General features: G+C 40.7%; 1 protein-coding gene across 1 annotated transcript in view; it reads left to right on the forward strand.

Annotated features, from left to right (window-relative positions):
- Positions 1-10,231: 10,231 nt before the first annotated feature.
- Positions 10,232-24,276, forward strand: part of SMU1 (SMU1 DNA replication regulator and spliceosomal factor) — a 36,943-nt gene continuing 22,898 nt past the window's right edge. The window contains exons 1-7 of the mRNA XM_003407316.4: positions 10,232-10,365; positions 14,509-14,719; positions 17,620-17,772; positions 18,937-19,047; positions 20,739-20,867; positions 22,272-22,391; positions 24,028-24,144. Of these exons, the coding sequence (XP_003407364.1) occupies positions 10,340-10,365; positions 14,509-14,719; positions 17,620-17,772; positions 18,937-19,047; positions 20,739-20,867; positions 22,272-22,391; positions 24,028-24,144 (867 nt within the window). The 5' untranslated portion in view covers positions 10,232-10,339. The remainder of the gene's footprint in view (positions 10,366-14,508; positions 14,720-17,619; positions 17,773-18,936; positions 19,048-20,738; positions 20,868-22,271; positions 22,392-24,027; positions 24,145-24,276) is intronic.

Here is a 24,276-nt window from a genome sequence, read left to right on the forward strand (position 1 = left end):
TATTCTTTTTCTTCAACAGTGTCTTGGCGATTCTTGGTTCTTGCATTTCCATATAAACTTTATAACCAGTTTGTCAAGTCCTACCAAAAAACAATCATGACTATCACCACCGCTTGAGATTCATATTGAAATGATGATGAGTTTATGGATCAATACGAGGAGAGTTGGTATCTTTAAAAAAATGAGGCTTCAATCTATAATTCAATCTATAGGTACGATATAATTCTCTTTCTGTGTTGGTTTTAATTTCTTCGTATAGGTCTGTATTTTTTTTAGGTATTTGCTATGTTTATACGATTAAAAAAAATAATAGTCTTTAAAATTTTATTTTTCTTTTGTTGCTGGTATATAGAAACATGATTGATTTTTTTTTTTTTATATTGGCCTTGTATTCAATAACTGTGTTAATTAATTCTAATAATTTTCTCTGGATTCTTCTAGATTTTTTTATGTACACTATCCTAATATCTGAAAATAATGTATTTCCCATGTTCATTCAACCACCTCGTGTCCCTTTCTGCCTTCTTATCCCACCTCCGGACAGGAGCTGCCCATTTAGTCTCATGCACCTACTTGAGCCAAGAAGCACAGTTTTCACAAGTATCATTTAATGTCTTATAGTCCAGTCTAATCTTTGCTTGAAGAGTTGGCTTCAGGAATGGGTTTAGTTTTGAGCTAACAGAGAGTATGGGGGCTATGTCTTCTGGGATCCCTCTAGTCCAAGTCAGACCATTAAGTCTGGCCTTTTTACTAGAATTTGAGTTCTGCATCCCACTTTACTGCTGTTCCATCAGGGACTCTCTGTCATGTTCTCTGTCAGGGCAGTCATTGGTGGTAGCCAGGCACCATCTAGTTCTTCTGGTCTCGGGCTGATGAAGTCTCTGGTTTATGTGGCCCTTTCTGTCTCTTGGGCTCATATTTTCTTTGTGTCTTTGGTGTTCTTCCTTCTCCGTTGCTCCAGGTGGGTTGGGACCAATTGATGCATTTTAGACGGCTGCTTACTCGCTTTTAAGACCCCAGATGCCACTCACCAAAGTGGGATGCAGAACATTTTCTTCATAAACTTTGTTATGCCAATTGCCCTAGGTGTCACCTGAAAATATATATATATTTTTAACAAAGCCTTAATTCCTACCTGCCTCTCCATCCGCACTCCTCCCATTCTCAATCTCTCTCCAAAGCAGGTTGCTGTGAGGAGTGAGTCTGGCTGTATTTGATTTATGTTTGCGTGCATTTCTATGCCTATGTCTTTATATGTAGTTAGTCCCAAAGTTCCACAATCTCCTCTACTCCGACATTTCTCCTTCATTCCACTTCAGCCACTTGCTCTAGTGGTCATGTCCTAAATCTTGTCATCAGTGGGAAGGGCTGCACCTCAGAAGTCTCAAAATCCAGTGCTTCCGCTCTGCTTATACCCTCCTCTCTCTCCCATTTTCTCAAACTCCGAATCTCACCACATCTATCTTCCACCTCAGCCTTTCATGGTTCCCCACCTCCTTCAGCCTCGACCTCCTGGTTCTCTCTTCAGCACCCTCAAAGTCCCAATCTCTTCCTACTTTTGCCCCATGCAGCTAATCCTAGCTGGAGAAAAATCATATATACAGCCAGGCAGATGGGTATTACCTAAAATTCATCACCTGTAACCACAGCTGGGCATTCCTCTACCTGATGCAAACCACCTTCCTTCTCCTGTTTATGTAAACAACTATTCTTTTGTCCAGCTGCACTCTTCTCCCTCACCCCAAGTGCTGTGGTTGATCTCAACACAAAGACTTTGCCCTCTACCACCTCACAGAAAACGCCAAGGTTAATGGGTATGAACTTCCTCCATTTTCCTTCCCCTTCCCACCTCCGAACGTGTTTGCAGCCACACCCATTCTTCCCTCCTTTCCTCTATTATCTAAGCGTCCTTCCTCACATCCAAAGCTTGATCTACCCAGAAAGAATTCGTCTAGGTTCTGGACACTTTCTGCTTTGTCAGTACTCTTTTGATTAAAAAGTGACAGATTCCCAACCCAAACCAGCTTGAGGAGATAAAAAAGAACCCTTTATCAGCTTACATAATTACAATGTCCATTTATTCATTCTAGGAACAAATAATTCCAAGAGCTCACGTGAAGCCATCTGGACAATGTCTCAATTTTGTGCCTCAATACTCTTATCTGTAGAATGGGACGTTATTAGTCCCTAGCACAAAGAATATGTGGTAGCACTTGTGGTCACTCTCATCTCTCTTTTTCTCTATATAGATGGTTTCATTCTTTTTTTCTGCAGTCTGGTTTTCTTTGTTCCCCAGTTCTGTAAGATAAAGTAACCACTCATAGCTCCTCAGAATATCAGCCCAGTCAGAACTAGAATATTTCGGTCTCGATTCTTGATTCCAATTGCCCTAGCTTGGGTCAATGTCCACCCCTGGGCTATTCAGGTATGGTGGGAAGAGAAACGCCTGGTAGAACGGATAGAACGGGGCTGTTGCAGACCCACCCCTGGGGTGGTTGGAGCACCACAGGGAGAAAGGGGAATTGTGTGCTGCCAGCCACCTTCAGGAGACTCTAGTGGTGCAGTGGTTAAGAGTTACAGCTGCTAACCAAAAGGTCAGCAGTTCGAATCCACAAGGTGCTCCTTGGAAACCATATGGGCAGTTCTACTCTATCCCATAGGGTCACTAAGAGTCGCAATTGACTAAATGGCAACGGATTTTTTTTTTTTTTTTTTAGCCACCTTGAAAGCTGCAATAGAGAATGGAAAATCCCAGTCTGCTATGAGTAGGAATAATATGGGGAGAGAGCTGGGGCTCTCACTTCCATCTAGATATCTAGATAAAGAGGGGCCAAGCATTCTAGATGCACACATTTAGACTGCATTTTATGCCCTAGAGTCCCCAGAGGTTGTAGGAAAGTCATCTGGATAAGAAGGTCCGAGATGCCATTTAAGAAAGGGACAAAACAGTGGGAAATCCCGGTGGGGAAAGTACAGGAAGTTGCTGGGGCTTAACCTGGCCCAGCCCTGAGGGTTCTATTTGCACAGATCTCATATCAAAGCCATGTTGAGAGAAGCCTCTGGAAGCCACAAGTGCTAACAAGTCATGGTGTGGGGAACTGGAGTCTGCATGTGGCCTCCCATTCAGGCCCCAGCTCAGCCTTGTGGGAAGAACTTTCTCTGTGTAAATAAAGGGGTATTGGCCACGCAGTCCACCATGGCTTTGTGTCACAGAGGCCAAATTGGCCAGCGGGACACAGACAGGGATCCCGGGGTCAAGACAAAGTTGAACATTAAGATGACCAGCTGGCCACCACCTGGTGACACATGGGCAGGGCATAAACTCATCTATAAGAGCAACATCACACTAAAGAGGAGATTAGTCCTTCACCCCAAAGGGACCAGTTTTAGACTTTATTTTGACTTTTCAGTATTTTCTTATCATGTTAAGAAACATAAATAAATGAAGGGCTTTTACTTATACCTGTTGCCATTGAGTTGATTCTGACTTATGGTGACTCTATAAGACAGGGTAGAACTCTATAGGACAGAGTAGAACTGCCCCATAGAGTTTCCAAGGAGCACCTGGTGGATTTGAACTGCCAACCTTTTGGTTAGCAGCTGTAGCTCTTAACTACTACACCATCAGGGTCTCCATTTACTCATAGTAATAATAAACCAGTTGCCATCAAGTCAATTCTGACTCATGATGACCTCATGTGTTGCAGAGTAGAACTGCACTCCATAGGATCTTCAAGGCTATGACCTATTGGAAGCAGATTGTCAGGCCTTTTTTCCAAGGTGCCTCTGGGTGGGTTCAAACAGCCAACTTTCAGTTAGTAGTTAAGCACTTAACCATTTATACCACCCAGGGACTCCATAATAATAATAGCAAACTTTTATTCAGTGCTTACTGTATGACAGCCCATGTTCTAAGTGTTTTATGTGTATTATCTCACTTAATTCTCACAGCTTTTCAAGTAGATACTATCATTATCCTTCTTTCACAGATGAGAAAACAGAGAAGTGACACAACTTGCCTAAAGCCACACAGCTGGTAAGTGGCAGAGCTCGAATTCTAACCCAGGGGATCTTAATGACTCTCCGTATCGCAGCTCTGACTGAGTCCAATGGTGTAGACTGCTTAGGCTCTTTTGAAAGCAAGAAACAGAGCCTCCCACAAGCTACTTCAAGGACAGAAGGGGCTATTGTATAGCTCAGCTGCTCTTGGGTCTGGCATCTACCTCTAGTCCAATCAGTTGGGACTGCGGTGGGGACTGGGGTCACATGGCCACCTATTGTCCTTTTAGGTAGTGACGTAGATGAAGCGGTTTCCTTAGAAGGTGCTTCCATGATAGAAACCTGTGGCTCAGGTTCTGTCCGAAGTATCATGTTTTCAGGCTAGAGCTACTTTCTCAGCTCTAAATCAGCTGCAGCATAAATAAATGAAGGGCTTTTACTTATACCTGTTGCCATTGAGTCAATTCCAACTCATGACAACTCTATAGTACAGAGTAGAACTCTATAGGACAGAGTAGAACTGCCCCATAGGGTTTCCAAGGAGCACCTGGTGTATTGGAACTGCCAACTACACACCTCTGTAGGGAAGGCATCTTTCTACTCTGCTTCCCTCTAGTCCTGAGAACCTTCTACTTACTTGGCTAGTCCAGAGAGGACAGCATCTGTAGCCATTGATTTGGACACTGGTCAGAAGAAGGAAAGCAAAGGGACAGCAGTCAGTAGAACTGGATTTTCACAAGCTTGGGATTCACTCACTGTGAGACCCGGCAGACCCCTTCGGCTTCTCCCCTCCACTGTCTTGTCTGTGTGGTAGGACTCTTAAGTGCTCCCTATTGGCCTCACAGACCACGGCCAACAAGATGAGCTGCCCACCCAACAGCCACTCCACCAGTTCCATCTCCTCTTCCTTGCTGGATGACCTGTGGTTCTGTTTGGATTCTCAGGAAAGTGGTCTTTTCACAACTCCAGTGATGATTGAGCTAAAGAATGGATATAAGATGCCACCTTAGGCAGAGTATCAGCTGAAGGGGGAAGGGCTTCTGGGAAAGATACTTTTCCCTTGATAAAAATTGATCCATGAGGAGAAACTCCTTTTTTCTTACTCTAGGGCTGGGAGTACACTGCAGTCTCTGAAAGAAACAGCAGATTTTGTCCCAAGGTAGAACAGGTGGCTTTCATTCATGTAGGTATCAAAAAGGATGGAAACCCTTTGTGAGAAATGATTCAGCGATTCCTGCCCTGGCGTGGAGTGTGGGGATTAGAAAGAGGAAGTTGAAATAGAAGACCTCTAAACCGTGTCCTGCCATAAGCAGGTAGAATTGTGTGATAGCTTTTCTCTTGTTGTTGCTGTTGTTGAATGCCCTTTAGTAGATTCTGGCTCACAGCAACACCATGTGACAGAGTAGAACTGCCTCATAGAGTTTTCTTGGCTGTAATCTTTATGGATGCAGATTGCCAGGTCTTTCCCCTGCTTAGCTGCTGGGTGGGTTTGAAGAGACAACATTTTGTGTCACAACTGAGCACTTCACCGTTTACACCAGAGAGAATTTCTCTCTAGAATCTGCCCCATTATGAAGTTGATGAAACTGGCCTAATTTAATAAGAAATAAAGTCAATCTTTCGCTTCATGTTGGCATTCAGACTAGCCCCTGCCTTCTATTTCCTTTGCCCTTTTGACTCAGGATATTCTCTTGCCCACCCCACCACCCACCTCTTCTCCTTAATAACCTGTAGGCCAGGCTTACAGTGGTACTTTTTCTGTGGCTGTCCTGCCCTCTGCTGGATTAGGAAGGGATTGCAGAGACGTGGATTTCTGGGAAGGGTCAATTTTCCGGAAAGGGTGTGTGATCGGGAGACCGAATTTCCCTTAGGTCACTCTAAGCTATTTGTTCACCAGAAATCAGGTCCAGGAGACTGTGATCCAATCATAGTGTAGGGTGGGAAGCTTCCTGGAAAATACGACTGACTAGCTTAGAAAAGGTTAGAAGTTGTATGCACCTGTTTTGAGTTTCTTTATTCATAAAGAGATGGAGAGGTGATGAAAGAGAGATCTCATTTGTCTAGCACTAAAAACAAAATTTCCTAGACAAATTGATCTTTAGGACTTGCTAAAGTTGATCAACTTGCTAACAAGGGATCAGCAAGGTGACAAAAGTGCATGTCAGTTCTGAGGGGTATGGAAATTGATGAGTTACATAGTTGGGATACAGAGGACTTGTGTACACAGCTAGCTTAAGGGCAGAGTGAAGAGTAAATCTCTAACTAGATAAAGATTGCAGTTTTGTTATATATGGCTGCAAAATGTCACATTCAAGTCAGTTATTACAGAGGGGGTGTGGATCAGGACGGTCTGCAATGCCAGGAGCACTGGCTGTCAATTAGAGATTTAAAAACCCAAGATTAATATCAAAAAGGGGAAAATGTAGAACATAATTTAAAATTCTCATGGAATCCAGACTTTCTGGAGCCATGCAGGTTAGTAGAACCCCTGAAGCTATTGCCCTGAGATAATCTTTAAACCTTAAACCTTCAACCAAAAATATTCCCTGAAGTCTTCTTAAAACCAAACAGTAGTTTAGCTTAACTACTAAAGAATGTCTGCCTTGAGCATTGTGGTCTTTCAAATCTATCTATACGGGATCAAACTGACAACAGCAACTTGAAAGATCACATAGGAAATTTAGGGAGCAGCGAGTTTATGTTAATGAGGGAGGAACAACTCAGAAAAGGAGATTGAGAATGGTTGTACAACTCAAAGAATGTAATCAACGTCACTGAATTGTACATGTAGAAATTGTTGAATTGGTTATGTTTTGCTGTGTATATTCTCAACAACCACAAAAATAAAACACATTATTTTAAAAAATCCAAGATTAAAAAATGCAATACAATGGCAATGGGTTTTTTTGTTTTGTTTTGAAGAAACAATGGATGAGGATACATTTGTGGCTGCTAACTGTAAAGACAAGTTTTAATTTTTAAGAGTGGTATACGATGGTCTCATTGAGATGTATGCATAAACCAGAGGCACAGCACCAAGTCACAAGTATTGAGTTGAAACAGGCCATTTGCCACCAGCAAGCAACATAGATCAAATAGAGTTTACAGCTTTTTTTTTATTAGTTTAGGATAAACATTTTTCTCTGAAATTAGTATTACCAGGAACTGAATTTTTCCACATGTTATCTTACAGATAACTGAGATTTGCACCATTAAGTAATCGTAATTTTTCATTTTGGATTTAAACAATGCAGAAAAATGAAAAAACCAAAACCAAACCCGTTGCTGCTGAGTCAATTTCGACTCAGAGTGACTCTATGACAGAGAGAACTGCTCCACAGGGTTTCCAAGGAGTATCTGGTGGATTTGAACTGCTGACCTGTTGGTTAACAGCCATAGCACTTAACCACTATGTCACCAGGGTTTCCAGAAATATGAAGAGATTAAAAAATTAACCCAAATCCCATTACCCAAATGTTAGGTGAACATCACTCCAAGTAGCCTTTATGTGTACATAAGATTAGATATATATATAGCTAGGGAGAGAAAGAGAGAGAGAGAAAACAAACAGACTCACAAGATATTTTCTGAAAATTTTGGGGCCAAACGTGTTTTGAAATTCAGAATTTTTGTATTTTGGAAAGACAACATGTTGTGTATCTTATCTCCCAGTAGGGTCTTGGGAAGTACTCCATAATTAGATACATTAACATTTCTGCATGTGAATATTCAGACTAAGAGAGATTTATAAAAGACAGCAAATAACTTCACTTAAAGTCAGGACAGATTCTTCTGTCAAATAGCTTTATTAACAAAACTTTGATTTTCACACTTTTTAGATTACAGATTTGGAGGAAATGTGGAACTGTGCTTTTGTAATGGTATCATACAATACATGCCACCTTTTAGAGAAAATGTAATCAATTTAACAGTACCTATAATTGGCCAAATAGAAACTGAAGTGAAACTAAAGGAAATGCTGAACTTTACCTCAATGTTTTTCTTTTTTATTGTGGTAAATATATATGTAGCAAAACATTTGCCATTTCAACATTCTTCAGCTGTACAGTTCAGAGGCATGTTTGTCATGTCGTTCAACCATCGCCCTTATCCTTTCCCAATTTTTCCATCGTACATAAATGTTTCTTTATAACAAGGATATTATTTTCTAACTGATCTTTCTAAAGTTAAAAAAAGAGACAAAGAAAAACATTAAGAGCTTGAAATCATTCTGTTGGAATCATTTCTAATGAGGCTCTTGCCAACATGTTCTCAGTACCATCAAGCCAAACGCTCTCCAAGTATTTTGTAACATTGCTATATTCTGGAATGAAGTCCACAGATAACATAATCTACATACACAGGTAATGAAAAAAAATCAATATAATGGCTAATACATAGGAAAAATAAAAAATTATTTTGTCATAAAAAACAGTAATATGTATTTTAATATTTAAATCCTGGAACATTACTATATAATAATGAAAGCATGAGATGCTTGCATCCATGTACAACGAACAAGTTTGGATTTAATAGGAGTCATAAGAACGGAAGCCATGCCATTCAAAGTGAAAAAACAAAGGTGGGATGGACACTAGAATAAAACCTAGTGTGAAGTAATTATGTTATCAGGTGGAAACCCCAGGTTTTGCCCCACGGTGACTCGTATCACCCAATAAACAAGAAACTGAGGTGAGAGAACGTAAAGGTGCCTTTTATTTCGTTGTGCAAGGAAGGAAGCAATCAGGGCTGCTGCCTCCAAGACTGCTTCACTCTGGTGAGGAACAGCTCCTTTTAAGGGGTATTACAAGTAGGGAGCTCATACAAGTTACTTCAGCAACACTCAATCATACCATGCAAGCGCCAGGATTTTCACGGGGTAGGCCAAGCAAAAGACTTGCAATTCTGATGCAGATTGCCAAGCAATGATACTGAAAATGGTGAGGCAGCAGGGCAAAGGAACTGCAATTCTGATGCAGATTGTGAGGCCGGCCAAGCAACGGAACTGGAAATGGCGAGGCCAGCCAAGCAAGCTGCAGTGGAATTTTCACAGCCTGGGGACCTCTGTATTAATTACAGAGCAAACATGCTTGTATAAGAACAATAGGAAAGTAACCATTATACAAATAACAATGACAAATAACGTTATACAAATAACATGACAAGAAGTAGAGAAAAGGAAGACAGGTGCTATTGTTGCAAATGTGCTGGGCCTGCTTTCCAAGGAAAGTGCTGTAATAACTTTCTAGTCGTGTCATGGGATGGGAGCGTGAAGGAATATCTCAGACATCTTATAAACTATCTTGGTATCTTGCCGCATGTTGAGGCAAATATTTAGACTCTAATACCTTTGAGACCTTGGAGGCCATGTCCTTCAAGAGCGATGGAAAATAGATGATTTGAATAAACAAGTAGTATTTAAGAGGTTACAGAAAAGATGTGTGGCAGCCTTTTGGGGGTAGTATCGGATTAAACTGAAATGCAGCAGGAAATCCCCAAATGAATAATCTCAACAAGTGATTTTCACACATTCATTTCTTATCATTGTGCTCCAAATATTTTTTAAAAATTTATATTGGATGGCAATAAAATGTTTAAGTGGCCTTTATTTTTCAAACTCATTGATATTCCTACATTTCACTGGTCTCTGCCAGTTTAATAAGATATGAATTTAAGTCTGTTAAAAGGAGTCGCAAATCTCTCTTTACACATTTGCATTTGGCTTCATTGCACTTTTAGTAAAGGCGCCACCGCAGTAAAACTTTTTCAGCCAAATTCTTAAACATGCTGTAATTTTGCTCTTTCCAAGAAGTGGGTATGCAAATCTTAACTGGGTTCCAAAACTTTCAAAATTAGATCGATTAAATAGTTCCTTGCCTTCAAAGTTTTTTTTTTTTTTTTTAAAGCTCAATGAACTCGTTGTAGAAATGCTGGATAGTGTTCCATCGGTTTCGAATGTATTAATTGTCCAATTCGGTACTGTAAATTTGTTAGATCTTTAAATGTAACCAATGAATTGCAAAATTCATTTCAAAAGCAAAATTTCCAAGCCAGTAATTTCAAGCAGGAGTCTCCCGCCAGGCAGGAGACTGGACGCTTCCTCCTGCGAGGCAAGCTCTTGGATTCCGGCCTTTGGAAGCCCCCGAGGCCCCGCCCCTCAGTTCTCCCGGCCCCTCCTCTTTGCGCACACCGCCTACGTGGCTGGCGTCGGACGCCGAGCCGAAGAGCGGAAATGACGCGCAGCGGCCGCCGGACGTGTCGTTGGTGTGTTGCGCGACGGCCCTGAGAGGAAAGCGGGACCTGACCGTGGAGCTGGGCCTGAGCCCGGAAAGCCATCGCAATGTCGATCGAAATCGAGTCGTCGGAGTAAGTCTTGCAGTAGCGGGTATTCGCGGACTGGCGGGGACTGGAGGTGAAGGGTGTGAGTTGAGGATGGTCAGGAGGGGTCGTCCGAGAGGCCAGAGAGTGGTACGGTTTTCCTTGCCCACAAAGCTGCTACTTGCATCTGACTGCATCGGAGGCGGGCCCGCAACTCTCAGACGTGAAGCGCAAAACCCCGCGGGACGCCGCGCGGGGGGAGGGAAGGAAACACCTTAAAGACTCCAGTTCTAGCCCTCGCTCTGTGACTCTACGTAAATGACGGACTCCAATCTAACTATGTGTACAAGGGGGCGGGGGGGCGGGCGGGCGGGCGAGGATGGACTCTAAGCCTTCCTTCTCTTTCTGCCCGCCTTAAGCAGAGAATTCCTTTTCCTCCTCTCTGTTTACACGGCCCCTCTGCTCTCCTCTGCCCGGCACTTGTTTTGTCTGTCCGCCCACCCACTAACCTGAGTAGGCACCTCTTGTACTTATAGTTCCAGTACCGGGCATACGGTAGAGGCTCACTTGCCTATCTCTATCACTCTCTATCTGGTGCTGAACTTTGGCTAGTCTGTGAACTATGTGTAGCCACAGAGGGGAGACAGAAGCTGGAGAATGATTAGGGATGGATGGGAATTAATGAGTGATTAAAGAAACTCTTTTGTGGACTTCTCCAGAACTGCACCTTCCGTCCTGTCCTTGCCAACACTCGATAATTAAGTCAGCAGACATAACGTTTGTGTCCTTGGTGTAAGGAGGGGAGAGGACATGCCCTGAAGACGTGTCATAGGAGGAAAGGAGGTTTATTCATTCAACACATATTAAAGCCTGTGTGCCACTTGCTGTTCCAGACGTAGGGCACCCAGAAGTGAACAAAACAGAGAAACAGCAAACAAAAATAATAAGTAAAATATGAAGTGTAACAGATGGTAGTAGTGCAGCGGAGAAAAAAAGGCAAAGAAAGGTGACACGGAGTGCTGGAGATTAAGATAACCAGGTCAGGGCAAGAGTTGAATGGACTGCATGTTTTGGTGCGTGGATGATAGCGGACACTGGTCATTTTCCAGCCCTAGCACCCTGGCTGTAGCAGCAGTGGTTGCTGCGTGTTTTTACTATCAGTAATAGCTATTACTTACTAAGCACTTTCTTCACTAGGCACTCTATAAGTGATATAGTCAATGCTTTCAGCAACCCCACAGGGTAGATTTTTTTTTTTAAACAGGTGAGGAAATCACCTCAGAGGTGTTAACTGATTTTCCCAGCTAGTAAGTGACAGCTCTGATTGAAATCTGAGACTATTTCTAAAACTTCTAGTGATTTATGTATTACATTGAGTTGGAAGGTAGGGGCTTTGATCTTGGCTATGTTGAGTATGAAGTATTTGGGTGAGGGACTCATTTTGGGACTGCAAAATGGAGGTCAACGTAACTGTGCTGAGGAGGATAATATGGTACCAGAGTAGCAGGGACCTGAGCCTGGGGCACCTCTAAAGGGGACACGAGAGAGAGCTGACAGTAATAGTAGTCAGCTCCGTTTTCCAGGAATTTTTCTGTCAGGGATGTATTTTCAAGAGCCAGGCCGCCAGATTTGAATCCTCATTTTTCCACTTGGTCAAATCTTCATCTGTAAAATGGTGATAATAATAAAACCTACCTGATAGGGTCGGTTTGAGGAGTAAATGAATTAATCTGTCTAAAATGATTAGAACAGCATCGGTATGTAGCAAATATAAACATTGGTTATTGTTTTATGATTATTCTCCTCTAGGGAAAGGAATTGACTAAATTCCTGTCTGAAATTCTTCCCAGCCAAGATGTCTGGTCCTCAGTACTAGTGTGGTCCAATAGAAATGTAAGCCACATATGTACTTTTAAATTTTTTGGTAACCACATTTTAAAAAAGCAAAACAAAATAGGTGAAACCAGTTTAATAACATATTTTTATCTAATCCAGTATATATAATATTATTATTTCAACATGTAGTCAATATAAAATTATTAATGAGAAAGTTTACATTTCTTTTTGGTACTAAGTCTTCGATACCTGGTGTGTATGTTACACTAACAGTACATCTCAATTTGCTCAGATTTGTAGGAAATTCTTGATGTGTTTAGATTTCATAAAATTTACAGTTGAAAAAGTAGATTCCTTTAGGTGAAGGGAAGGACAACACTCAATACATGGAAGGTCAGCTCAGTGGGACTGGACCAAAAGCAAAGAAGTTTCTGGGATAAAATGAATGCTTCAAAGGTCAGTGGAGCAAGGGCGGGGGTTTGGGGACCATGGTTTAAGGGGACTTCTAAGTGAATTGGCAAAATAATTCTATTATGAAAACATTCTGCATCCCACTTTGAAATGTGGCGTCTGGGGTCTTAAATGCTAACAAGCGGCCATCTAAGATGCATCAATTGGTCTCAACCCACCTGGATCAAAGGCGAATGAAGAACACCAAGGTCACACAACAACTAAGAGCCCAAGAGGCAGAAAGGGCCACATGAACCAGAGACCTACATCATCCTGAGACCAGAAGAACTAGTTGGTGCCTGGCCACAATCGATGACTGCCCTAACAGGGAGCACAACAGAGAACCCCTGAGGGAGCAGGAGATCAGTGGGATGCAGACCCCAAATTCTCATAAAAAGACCAGACTTAATGGTCTGACTGAGACTAGAGGAATCCCGGCAGTCATGGTCCCCAAACCTTCTGTTGGCACAGGACAGGAACCATCCCCGAAGACAACTCATCAGACATGAAAGGGACTGGACAGTGGGTAGGAGAGAGATGCTGATGAAGAGTGAGCTAATTATATTAAGTGGTCACTTGAGACTGTGTTGGCATCTCCTGTCTGGAGGGGGGATGGGAGGATAGAGAGAGTTGGAAGCTGGCAAAATTGTCATGAAAGGAGAGACTGGAAGGGCTGACTCATTAGGGGGAGAGCAAGTGGGAGTACGGAGTAAGATGTATATAAACTTATATGTGACAGTCTGACTTGATTTGTAAACGTTCACTTGAAGCTCAATAAAAGTTAATAAAAAAAAAAAGTAGATTCTTATACCCAAGTTGTTCCAAACATATTTGAAGGTTTTTCACTACTGAGTCAAACATTGGTTTTCAAAATTAAATTTCAAATAAGTAAAGTTAAAAACGTAGTCCCTCAATCGCTCTAGCCGTATTTCAGGTGTTCAGTAGCCACTTATGGCAGGTGGCTGCCATATTCGCCAGTGCAGCTTTATGCCAACAGCCTTTATACAAGCCACAATAAAGCTCGTGCCCTGAGGAGAGGTACTATATGCTTGGTTTCTTTGCAGATAGATGGGTGGGAGCAGAGAGGAAGGAAAACAGTGTATCACAGTGTCCTTCAGTGAACATGTACAGTCTTTGTGAACCCATTCTTCGCAAGAATCCCTGTTATTTAGTCCAAGGTCAAGAAGTTTTAACTATAATTAGTTTTCTGTCATATGTTGAAAATGTTGCTTATTCTCCCAGTATTTGGAAATTGTCCTTGGGAAACTGAATCCACAGTGTTTTTTTTCATTTGTCCTGCAAGTTTGGTGATAAAGGCAGTGAGGAGGTGTTACTTTGGCAAATGAGGAAGCATCGTTTTTTGTTTTGTTTTTATGGTACAGCTCTACTTACTTGTGTTCAACAAATTCCCTTTAAGAAAGTTTCAATTCCTACTTTTTTTTTTTTGGTTGTCATCTAAAAAATTGATTGAATTATACTGTAGTAGGTCATTTTGTGTGAGTGACTAGGCCGAGTTTAAAATACCTCACCAAAATGTATAACAGTATAATTGTAAGAATTAATAAAGTGGGCATAATAAAAAAGACCCCTGACCTAGGAAGTAAGAAAGCCACCTTGGTATCAGCTCTCCTTCTAGCTGGTTGTAAGACGTTGGGCAAATTATTTTCCCTCTCTGAACCCCAGTTCTCCCATCTCTGAGATGGGAGAAGAACTGGATGATCCCAAGGTCCCTTTAACTCAGATTTGGTGATTATTGTAAAGTTTTGCTCACATGAAAAAGAAATGACAAGTAGGTGGTGAAAGGAGAATGACTAGTAGGGAAAAATAATTTAGGATGGGCTTTATTTTGTGGCCTCTTTGGTGAGTGAGGATCCCTGAGCTGTCTAACTTGCTTTTTTCTTTCAGTGTGATCCGTCTCATCATGCAATACCTGAAGGAGAACAGCTTACATCGGGCGTTAGCCACGTTGCAGGAGGAAACTACGGTGTCTTTGAATACTGTGGACAGTATTGAGAGTTTTGTGGCGGACATTAATAGTGGCCATTGGGATACTGTTTTACAGGCTATACAGTCCCTGAAATTGCCAGACAAAACCCTTATTGACCTCTATGAACAGGTAAGAGTGGTGGTGATTCCGATCCCTTGGGTTGGCTTACCGTGGACCCACCGTCTAGGAAGCATCAGTGAGGATTCCTTACAGAGCTGTATGACTGGAATAGCCTCTCTTAATTATCTAGTGCTGCTAGCAGAAATACCACAAGTGAATGGCTTTAACAAACAGAAATTTATTCTTTCACAGTCTCAGAGACTAGAAGTCCCAATTCAGGGCATTAGCTCCCAGGGAAGACTTTCTGTCAGTTCTGGGGGAAGATCCTTGTCATCAGTCTTCTTGCCTAGGAGCTTCTCAGCACAGGGACCCCAGGCCCAAAGGACACAATCTGCTCCCAGCGCTTCTTTCTTGGTGGCATGACGTCCCTCTCCTCTCTGCCTCACTCTTTTATATCTCAAAAGAGATTGACTCAAGATACAACCTAATCCTGTAGATTGAGTCCTGCCTTATTAACATAACTGCCTCTAATCCCACCTCATTAACATCATAGAGGTTAAGATTTACAACACATAGGATATAAATGGTAGACAACCACACTATACTGGGAGTCACAGCCTAGCCAGATTGATACACATTTTTGGGGGACACAATTCAGTGCACAACTCAGCCATTAAAATTTACTTTGTCAAAAAATTAGACTGGACTATAAAACATAAAATAATACTCACGAAGACTGTGCTTTTTAGTTCAAGTAGATACACGAGACTAATTGGGCAGCCCCTGTCTAGAGGCGGGATGAGGAGGCAGAAGGGGGTAGGAGCTGGCTGAATGGACATGGGAAACCTGGGGTGGAAATGGGGAGTGTGCTGTCACGTTACAGGGATTGCAAACCAGGATCGCGTAACAATATGTGTATAAATTTTTGTATGAGAAACTAACTTGAGCTGTAAACTTTCACCTAAAGCAGTTTTTTTTTAAATCTTTTTAAGGCTTTATTAAAAAAAAATTAATAGTTTGAATCAATAGTGTTGATTTTTATAGCACACATACTCCTTCAAAGCTTTGCAAAACTTTATGATGGTGAAATTAAGACTTGTACTCTTCTGTTAGTTGTTAGCTGCCATTGAAATGGTTCCAACTGATGGCAACTCTGTACACAACAGACCAAAACACTGCCTGGTCCTGCGCCATCCTCACAGTCATTGTCATGCTTGAGCAGCTTGTTGCAGCCACTGTGTCAGTCTGTCTTGTTGAGGTCCTCGTCTTGTTCGCTAACCCTCTGCTTTGTCTTCTATACAAGTCTTTATAACTATGGGCTTTATCCTTTAATTGGCCTTTTTTTTCCTCACTAGGTATCTGTTTTCCTATGCCAAAAGGTATAGTCTTTTTAATTTTTATTGTGCTTTAAGTGAAAGTTCACAAATCAAGTCAGTCTCTTGTACAAAAACCTATATACATCCTGCCCTACACCCCCAGCTGCTCTCCCCCCAATAAGACAGCACACTCCTTCTCTCCACTCTCTATTTTCGTGTCCATTCGGCCAGCTTCTGACCCCCTCTGCCTTCTCATATTTCCTCCAGACAGGAGCTGCCCACATAGTCTCATGTGTCTACTTGATCCAAGAAGCTCGTTCCTCACAAGTATCATTTTCTATCCCATAGTCCAGTCCAATCCCTGTCTGAAGAGCTGGCTTTGGGAATGGTTCCTGTCCTGGGCTAACAGAAGGTCTGGAGACCATGACCTCCAGGGACCTTCTAGTCTCAGTCAGACCATTAAGTCTGGTCTTTTTACAAGAATTTGAAGTCTGCATCCCACTGTTCTCCTGCTCCCTCGGGTTCTTTGTTGTGACAGAGCACAATTAAAAAATTTTTCTTTTCTTTTTTTTTTATTTTATCAAGTCTTGGATGCTGCCTTGTTTTTTTTTTTTCCCTCTCTTCTTGGAAAAGTCAAGACTTTTCCCAAATTGAAATTGTTTCTTAAGTGATGGTTAAATGAGCAAAATGGGCTTTTCGGAAATAAGAATTTAGTGTTGTTTGAAGTAAAAATAGGGAAGTTGTTCTATTTCTTTAACAACATAAGTTCAGTAATTCTCCAAAGGAAATTTCAGTAACTGGAGAAAGGTCTCTCAGGAACCCATGGAGATAGTCCCATCTTCAGTTTTCTTTAGCATGTGTGTTCTGAACAAGGGGCCTGAGAGGACGGGAGATTGGTAGGTTAAAGACGAAGAACGGTTATTATTTTCAGGGATAAAAAGAAATGAGCTGTCAAGCCACAAAAAGACATGGAGGAACCTTAAATGCATGTTGCTAAGTGATAGAAGCCAGTCTGGAAAAGCTACATACTGTGTGATTCCAACTATATGACATTCTGGAAAAGGCAAAACTATAAAGACAGTAAAAAGTTCAGTGCTTGCCAGAGGGTCAGAGGAAGAAGGGGAAGAATGAATAAGTGAAGCAAAGGGCACTTTGAGGGCAGTGAAACTATTCTGTATGATACTGTGGTGGTGGATATGTGACATTATGCATTTGTCAAATCCCATTGAACTCTACAACCCAAAGAGTGAGCCCTAGTGTAAACGATGGACTTCAGTTAATCATCTGTCCATATTGATTCATCACTTATAACAAATGCACCACGGAAATGTAACATATTAACAACAGGAGAAACAGTGGCAGTGCAGAGAAGGGTGTATGGGAACTTTCTGTACTTGCTGGGTAATTTTCTGAAAACCTAAAACTGCCCTAAATTATAAAGTTTTTTTTTTTTTTTTTTAAAGAAGGATGGAGGTTGAAGTTCTGAAGAAATTATTACCAATAATTACTTCAGTTGCCCACCTGAAATTTCTAGTAAAAAGAAGGGGCATTTCCCAGTATTGGAAATCTCTTTGGCAGGCCGTATCTCCATCAAAAATTGTGTTGAAAAGAAATATGAGAGAATATGTTGAAATAGCCATTTTCTTTCAACAGGTTGTTCTAGAATTGATAGAGCTCCGTGAATTGGGTGCTGCCAGGTCACTTCTGAGACAGACTGACCCTATGATCATGTTGAAACAAACACAGCCAGAGCGGTATATTCATCTGGAGAACCTCTTGGCCAGGTCTTACTTTGATCCTCGTGAGGTATGACTGTAGTAATGAAAAGAAACTGTTGTTCACTTTGAAAATATGCAATAATATGGTCTTTTAACCTTTTTATTGGATATTTATTATGATTTTGATTTAATTTTTGGCAGTATTTTCTGTCCAGATATGTTAGCTGAGATTCGCATATGTTAGAATAATCTTGTTCAGTTTCTGAGTGTTCGAGGATCTTCCTTCCCATACACTCTCCATTTTAGAGTGTTGTGTATTTGCTTCGTAAAGAAGCAGAAAATTTTATTCTGATACCATTTCCACATCTGCCCAGGTGCTTTTCTCTGGCCCTGAAGTGTTGCCTGATTGCTGGTATGTTCACTGCATTGGTGTCCCTTGCCTCTGACAATTGTAGCTTTCTCTCAGCTCTTCAGGTCCCTAGAAGTTCACGCTTATGGTTCTTAGCTGACCATGCTGACTGGTAGCACATGGTGGCTGGTAGTCTTTTCTTCTTCCCACACCTTACTATATGTGTAGTTTCGTTCTTTCCTACCCAGCCCTCCTTTCACTAGGGGATTATGTAAATAGGATGAAGAAGAATTTAATAGGCACTGGATAATGGAAAGTTAAACTCACAGAAACCATGAGGATAAAGGAAAGGAGTTTAGATTACTAGGATAGGATTTGAGTTGGAAGTGTGCAGAACTTCTGGGCTGGGAGTGATTTAACTGAAATTACCAAGGAATATAATAGAAACCTTGGCTCTGCAGATTTTTCAAGAACAGGAAAACAACTGACTTTGACATGGTTTACCTGGACTCTTTTCAGAAGTAGTAGCATAGATTGACCTTCCGACTCATGCTTTTGATACATACGCTGGCAGATTCGGAACGGCTGCTTTTAAAAGTGTTTTTTTTTTTTTTTTTTTAATAGCTTTATTGAGGTATAATTGACATACAATAAACTGCATGTATTTAATGTGTTCACTTGGATAAGTTTTGACATATGTATACACTTGTGAAACCATCACCACAATTAAGATACCAAACGTATCCAAAAAGTGATATTTTAATTAATCTTTCTAACTGGGTAATTTCTATTCATATTTTCGTCTTGGAGTGTTTCTGCTTCCTTGTGTTTGTTTGTTTAAATAAGCATAGTCATATCTTGCAGCTGCCTCATGGAAATAACGTTCTCTCCTCTCGTTTTCAGGCATACCCAGATGGGAGTAGCAAAGAGAAGAGAAGAGCAGCAATTGCCCAGGCGTTAGCTGGGGAAGTCAGTGTGGTCCCTCCGTCTCGTCTCATGGCATTGCTGGGACAGGTAATTAAATGCTGGTGGAGCTAAAATTATCCTGAACTCCCCGTACTATTTCCTTTATATTAATTGTATATATGAGTGAAATAAATCAGACATCCTAAGAATTGGACCTGCTTGTCTTATACCAAGAGCTGTATACTGTGCTACCCACCCTTTCTCCTGAAAGAGGCACATAACTTAGTGGTTAATAGCAGAAGCTTTAGAATGGTTAGAATAAGGGTGACCATAGAATTTATTATCCAATATGGGATACTTTTGAGGTTGAAAGGGGGAACTATTGATCATTATGTCAGGATACCAGGTGCAAGTGGGAGCTGTCCCGGGCACATTAGAGCTATTGCGAGAGAGCCTAGTTTTCTCACTTATCAGCTATGTGGCAAATGATGTCACTGGTTAGCATACCGATTTGCTCTTAATCTTTCTGTTCTCATCATGGCTTCTCACCTACACCCTGAGCTCTACCTGGTTTTCCAGAGCCCAAGACCTCAATCTTTCCAGGAAATAAACCACTTGATTTCTTTTTAGGATGGGGCGAGGCAGTCACCTGATGCGTAGGGTTTGGGAGAGCTAATTGCTTCTTATATAGACTATTAACCATCGCCCCTGTTTTCAGCCTCATGCCGTATCTTCTTCAGGGATATATGGTGCCTCGAATTCTTGAGCCTTATTGGAGTTTGGCCAGGTAGTTTGGCTTGCGTCTTGTGGATTGACAGCCTTAGATAATTAGGTTTCAGTTTTCTCTGTTCTTGGCTACCACTGACTGGCCCATTCTCTCTTCAGCCTGTTATATGGCTTACTTATACTGTCTTGTTTTATCGTTTCAGCAGCTCCAGGATTTAGGCTTTTTCACTGGGTGAAATTGGGGGTTAGAGTTACACAGTTGGCAAATGGTCTAGCACAGGACCATCTGTCTCCAAAGTCTATGATTTTTCCATTCCCCACAGTGCAGTCTTACATATTGTTGCAGTTGCAACATTTTTGGAAAGGAACCCTTTTGCCAAAACAATTTGGCAGTGTGTATCCGGAGTTTTTCATGATCTTGTTTAGATTCAGCAATTCCCCTTCTAGGAATGTAGTCTAAGGGGAAAAATCCCCAGATCCACCAAACAGAGGTTCACTGCAGCATTATTTGGATGAGTGAAAAATTGGAAGTAGTGTAAATGTCCGCCATATATGGATTAGGTAGACTACAAAACATCCACTAGATCGGCTATATTTTATAGCCATTAAGATGATTCATAGCATGATCCGATGAAAGGTGAAAAAAAGAGAACATAAAGTTTTACATATAGTGTAATTAAAATTGTGTTAATTAAACACCTGTATAAGTTGCAGGGGAGGCTACATGGTAGTTCAGAAAAAACTGTCAACAGTGGCTGTGTTTGTGTGTTGGAACTACAGGCGATACCTGTTTTCCAAATTTTGTTTCTAATAGAAAAGCCACAACTGTAAGAAAATCAGTGTGGGACAGATCAACTCACTGGCTCTCAGTTGGCTCCCTTCCCACCCTGAGGTCAGCCTTGTCTCTAGGACTCACAGATTATGCTGAGTCTGGATGATCAGCGGTGTTTGGGGGCCTGAATGACTCGGTTTTCTTTGAACTTCATTCTTTGCAGGCTTGGCTTTGTTTGAGCAATTAGGATCAGCCCTTAAAAGCACCTGGGTGGATTGCAGTATTATTTCTTTTCTCACAGGCACTGAAATGGCAGCAGCACCAGGGATTGCTTCCTCCTGGCATGACCATAGATTTGTTCCGAGGCAAAGCAGCTGTCAAAGATGTAGAAGAAGAAAAGTTTCCTACGCAGCTGAGTAGGCATATTAAGGTAGGATTCTTAGATACTAAGGTGGTCAGTAAGCATTTGTTGAGCAATTTTCATGTGGTCAGCCAGGCGCTGTGCCAGGAGCTTAGCTAAGCAGACCTCACTAGGTCTGGAAGATCATTCGAGGTTGTTCCTGGTGTCCACTAGGGTACTGCTGGGGCCTGGCAGTGGTATACCTCAGACCTGTTACCAAGTGTAATCATACACCTGACATTTAACTCATTCCCAAGGAGCCTGCATTTGGATTTAGCCTGGGACTGACTGTGAACTTTGTATATATTTGTCCTATTCAACATTTGAGTGTTTGCCTACTACATGTCAGGCAAAGTCTCAGATATGGAATAGGAAGTGGATTTATCCTCTTCTAGCTGGTTCTGGTGGTTCTTTTTTTTTTTTAAATATCTGAGCCTTTCTAGGAAAAAGCATAATGAGATAATCGCTGCATTTCCAGAATTAGAACCATGTTTTCACTTCATCTTCTCTCTGGGTTTGTGCTCTAATTGAATGAATGGATTTTAAAATAATTTTATATTCCTCAACTCTTTGGCTTTGGTTTAGTGTTTTGAATTTGTCTCTTCCAGAGACAAATTTCTAACTTGCATATAAAGATACTTTCTAGGAGTACCTTTATCTACCCTGGCTGAAGCCTTGAAACAAATAGTAGAAGCCCATTATAATTATGCTTTTGGGCCAAATTTTCTGTTATAAACACTCTCCTTTTTTGGCATTTAAAATGAATTCACAGTAGATCTTTTCCCTGTTCTTCCCATATATCTGATGTTCTGTAGTTTTCATCTTTTATTGGGAGCAGCATTGCTGGTAAACGCTCAGTATGCGTTTACCGGGTATGAAACAGTCTATCAGCTTTCATTAGTTGTTTCAGAATTAGGCAGCCACACACTACGATTAGGTTAAATGAAAATCATGAAAAGAAATGGTAATGGAAAACTTGTTTATAAAATAGTGTAGGAAGAACATACATTAATTTAGAAAGAATTCTTTTTTCCCCTAGATGCACAACAGGAACATACTAGATCGTATTAGGTTGAGTGTGAAAGCCACGCTCACAGTAGCAGGTTCTAACAAAAACTGAAGGTCTGAGCTAACAGGAGTATTTGTTCTGAATTCTATATTAAAATAGTATTTTCCCTTCCTTTGGAACTATTAATTCCACATTCAGAAAACCATTTTCAACTGAGAGCCTAGACATAATAAAACTGGTTAGAGAAAATACACCCATCATTTCCCTGTGTCCAGGTACAGAAACTCCCCTCCAATACACATTGATATGGGACCAGCCATGACTGTTACTTTTTGCTAGGGTAGGGCTTGTCACAAGGTTAAAATGAGAATTGTTCTAAGGCCACTAGATAAAATGCATCTATTTCATTGTTTCATTTGAAACAGTTTGGTCAGAAATCACATGTGGAGTGTGCTCGATTTTCTCCAGATGGTCAGTATCTAGTCACTGGGTCTGTTGATGGATTCATTGAAGTGTGGAACTTTACGACTGGAAAAATCAGGAAGGTAAAGTATTTTAAATATGTTAGCTTCCCTAGTGGGAGAATTACTGACTTTGCATTACTTATTCTGTCTCTAAGTCAGATGAGTTGAGGAAGGGTCTGTCTGTAATAAACATGTATTACTTTCGTAATTTAAAAAATCCATTTATTTTTAATTAAACTATTAGTGATTAAGGGAGGAATTTTATTATTATTTTTACAGTTTAAATTGAGTTTATATTTTGAGTGGGTAATATGTACAGTTGATACAACATTTAAAATATAGAAAAAGTTACTGAGTGGTCTTGCTCCAGCTGTTGTCTGTCAGCCAGTCAGTTCTCTTCCTGAGCCCATCCATGGTTACCAGTTTCTTATGTAACCTTCCTGGAATATTCTCTGTTTATGCAAGCAATTACTTAATATATACCCTTTTTGAAATCTATTTTTTTATGCAGATGGTAGTATACTATGTACCTTGTTCTTCTTCTCCCTTTATCTTGAAGATCATTGCTGTATTATATTCCAATACATGGATTTAACCACTATTTAAGATTGTTTCCATTCTAAGCTGATTATAGTACTGATTGTGTTTTTCTTAGTATGGGTGAAATTGAACATTTTTTTATGTGTGAAAAGCCACCACTATTTCCTGTTTTGTGAAGCCTGTTCATATCCTGCGCCCATTTTTCTATTAGGTTTGTTGCCCTGTTTCTTACTGTTTTGTAGAAGCTCTTTATATTTTGAGGAAGTCAGTCAGAGTTTTGCAATGTGAATTGCAAATATTTTTTCCATTTTGACCTTTTTGGCTTTGCTTATGATTTTGCTTTACAGAGTTAAAATTTTTTTTTTTGTATTATCAGGTTTATCCACCTATCCTCCCCTGGTTTCTTCTAGTACTTCTTTGGTTTCATTTTACGTTGAGTTTTTTTATCCATCTGGAATTTGTTTAGGAGGATAAAATTGATATAAATCCAACTTAACTTTCTTCTCAAAAATCTGTTCATTGGCTATCTTTGGTCCACTGATTTAAAATGTAATCTTTATCATAGAGTGCTCAATTCCACACCCTGCACAGTAGATTTATGAATGGTGTTCACTTTCTGCTTTATATATTTCTATAGAACTTGCTTTTTTTTTTTTTTAACATGAAGCAATATCAGTTTATAATTAGAAAGAAATGCTAAAGATATTTTCATTTAAACAATAATGGATGATAAAAGGAACATCACAAATAAATAGATGGTTTTAGGAAAAGTAGCTGACAATTTGGGAAAACCATTAGTTGACTTTCTCATCTCATACCTCTGAGTAGATAAATTCAGATTTATTAAAGAGCCATGTAGAAAATATGGAGCTATAGGGAAATGTTGCCTAGGAAAGATGGAAAGAAATAAGCCAAATTGAAATTAAATAAGAATCAGCAAAAGATCTAGGGTACTATGTTTGCATTTTTTACAATATTAATTTGAATATTATGAAATTATTTATCCCATCATTATCAGTTGTTTATTAGGAACCATGCCTGCATGGTTTATAGTTTGTAGATTTATAGTTTGTAGAATCCATTATCCTGTTTTTAGTGAGTTTGTGGAGACCTGGGACAACTGGGGCCTTGGCTTTATTTATTTTGATAACCGCTCACCATCATTTATTTCCTTTAGGATCTTAAGTACCAGGCCCAGGACAACTTTATGATGATGGATGATGCAGTCCTCTGCATGTGTTTCAGCAGAGACACAGAAATGTTAGCGACTGGGGCCCAAGATGGAAAAATCAAGGTATGCAGTAGTGACACGGACTCCTGTCTGTGAACATTCGGACTGCTCCTGTCTGGTGAGGTGGTGTCCTGCACATGCTGCTCTGCACAGGAATAGCTGCTGTTGGTTGAGCACCGACTTCATGCTAAACAC

Source organism: Loxodonta africana, chromosome 9, assembly GCF_030014295.1.
Source record: "Loxodonta africana isolate mLoxAfr1 chromosome 9, mLoxAfr1.hap2, whole genome shotgun sequence".
Lineage (NCBI taxonomy): Eukaryota > Metazoa > Chordata > Mammalia > Proboscidea > Elephantidae > Loxodonta > Loxodonta africana.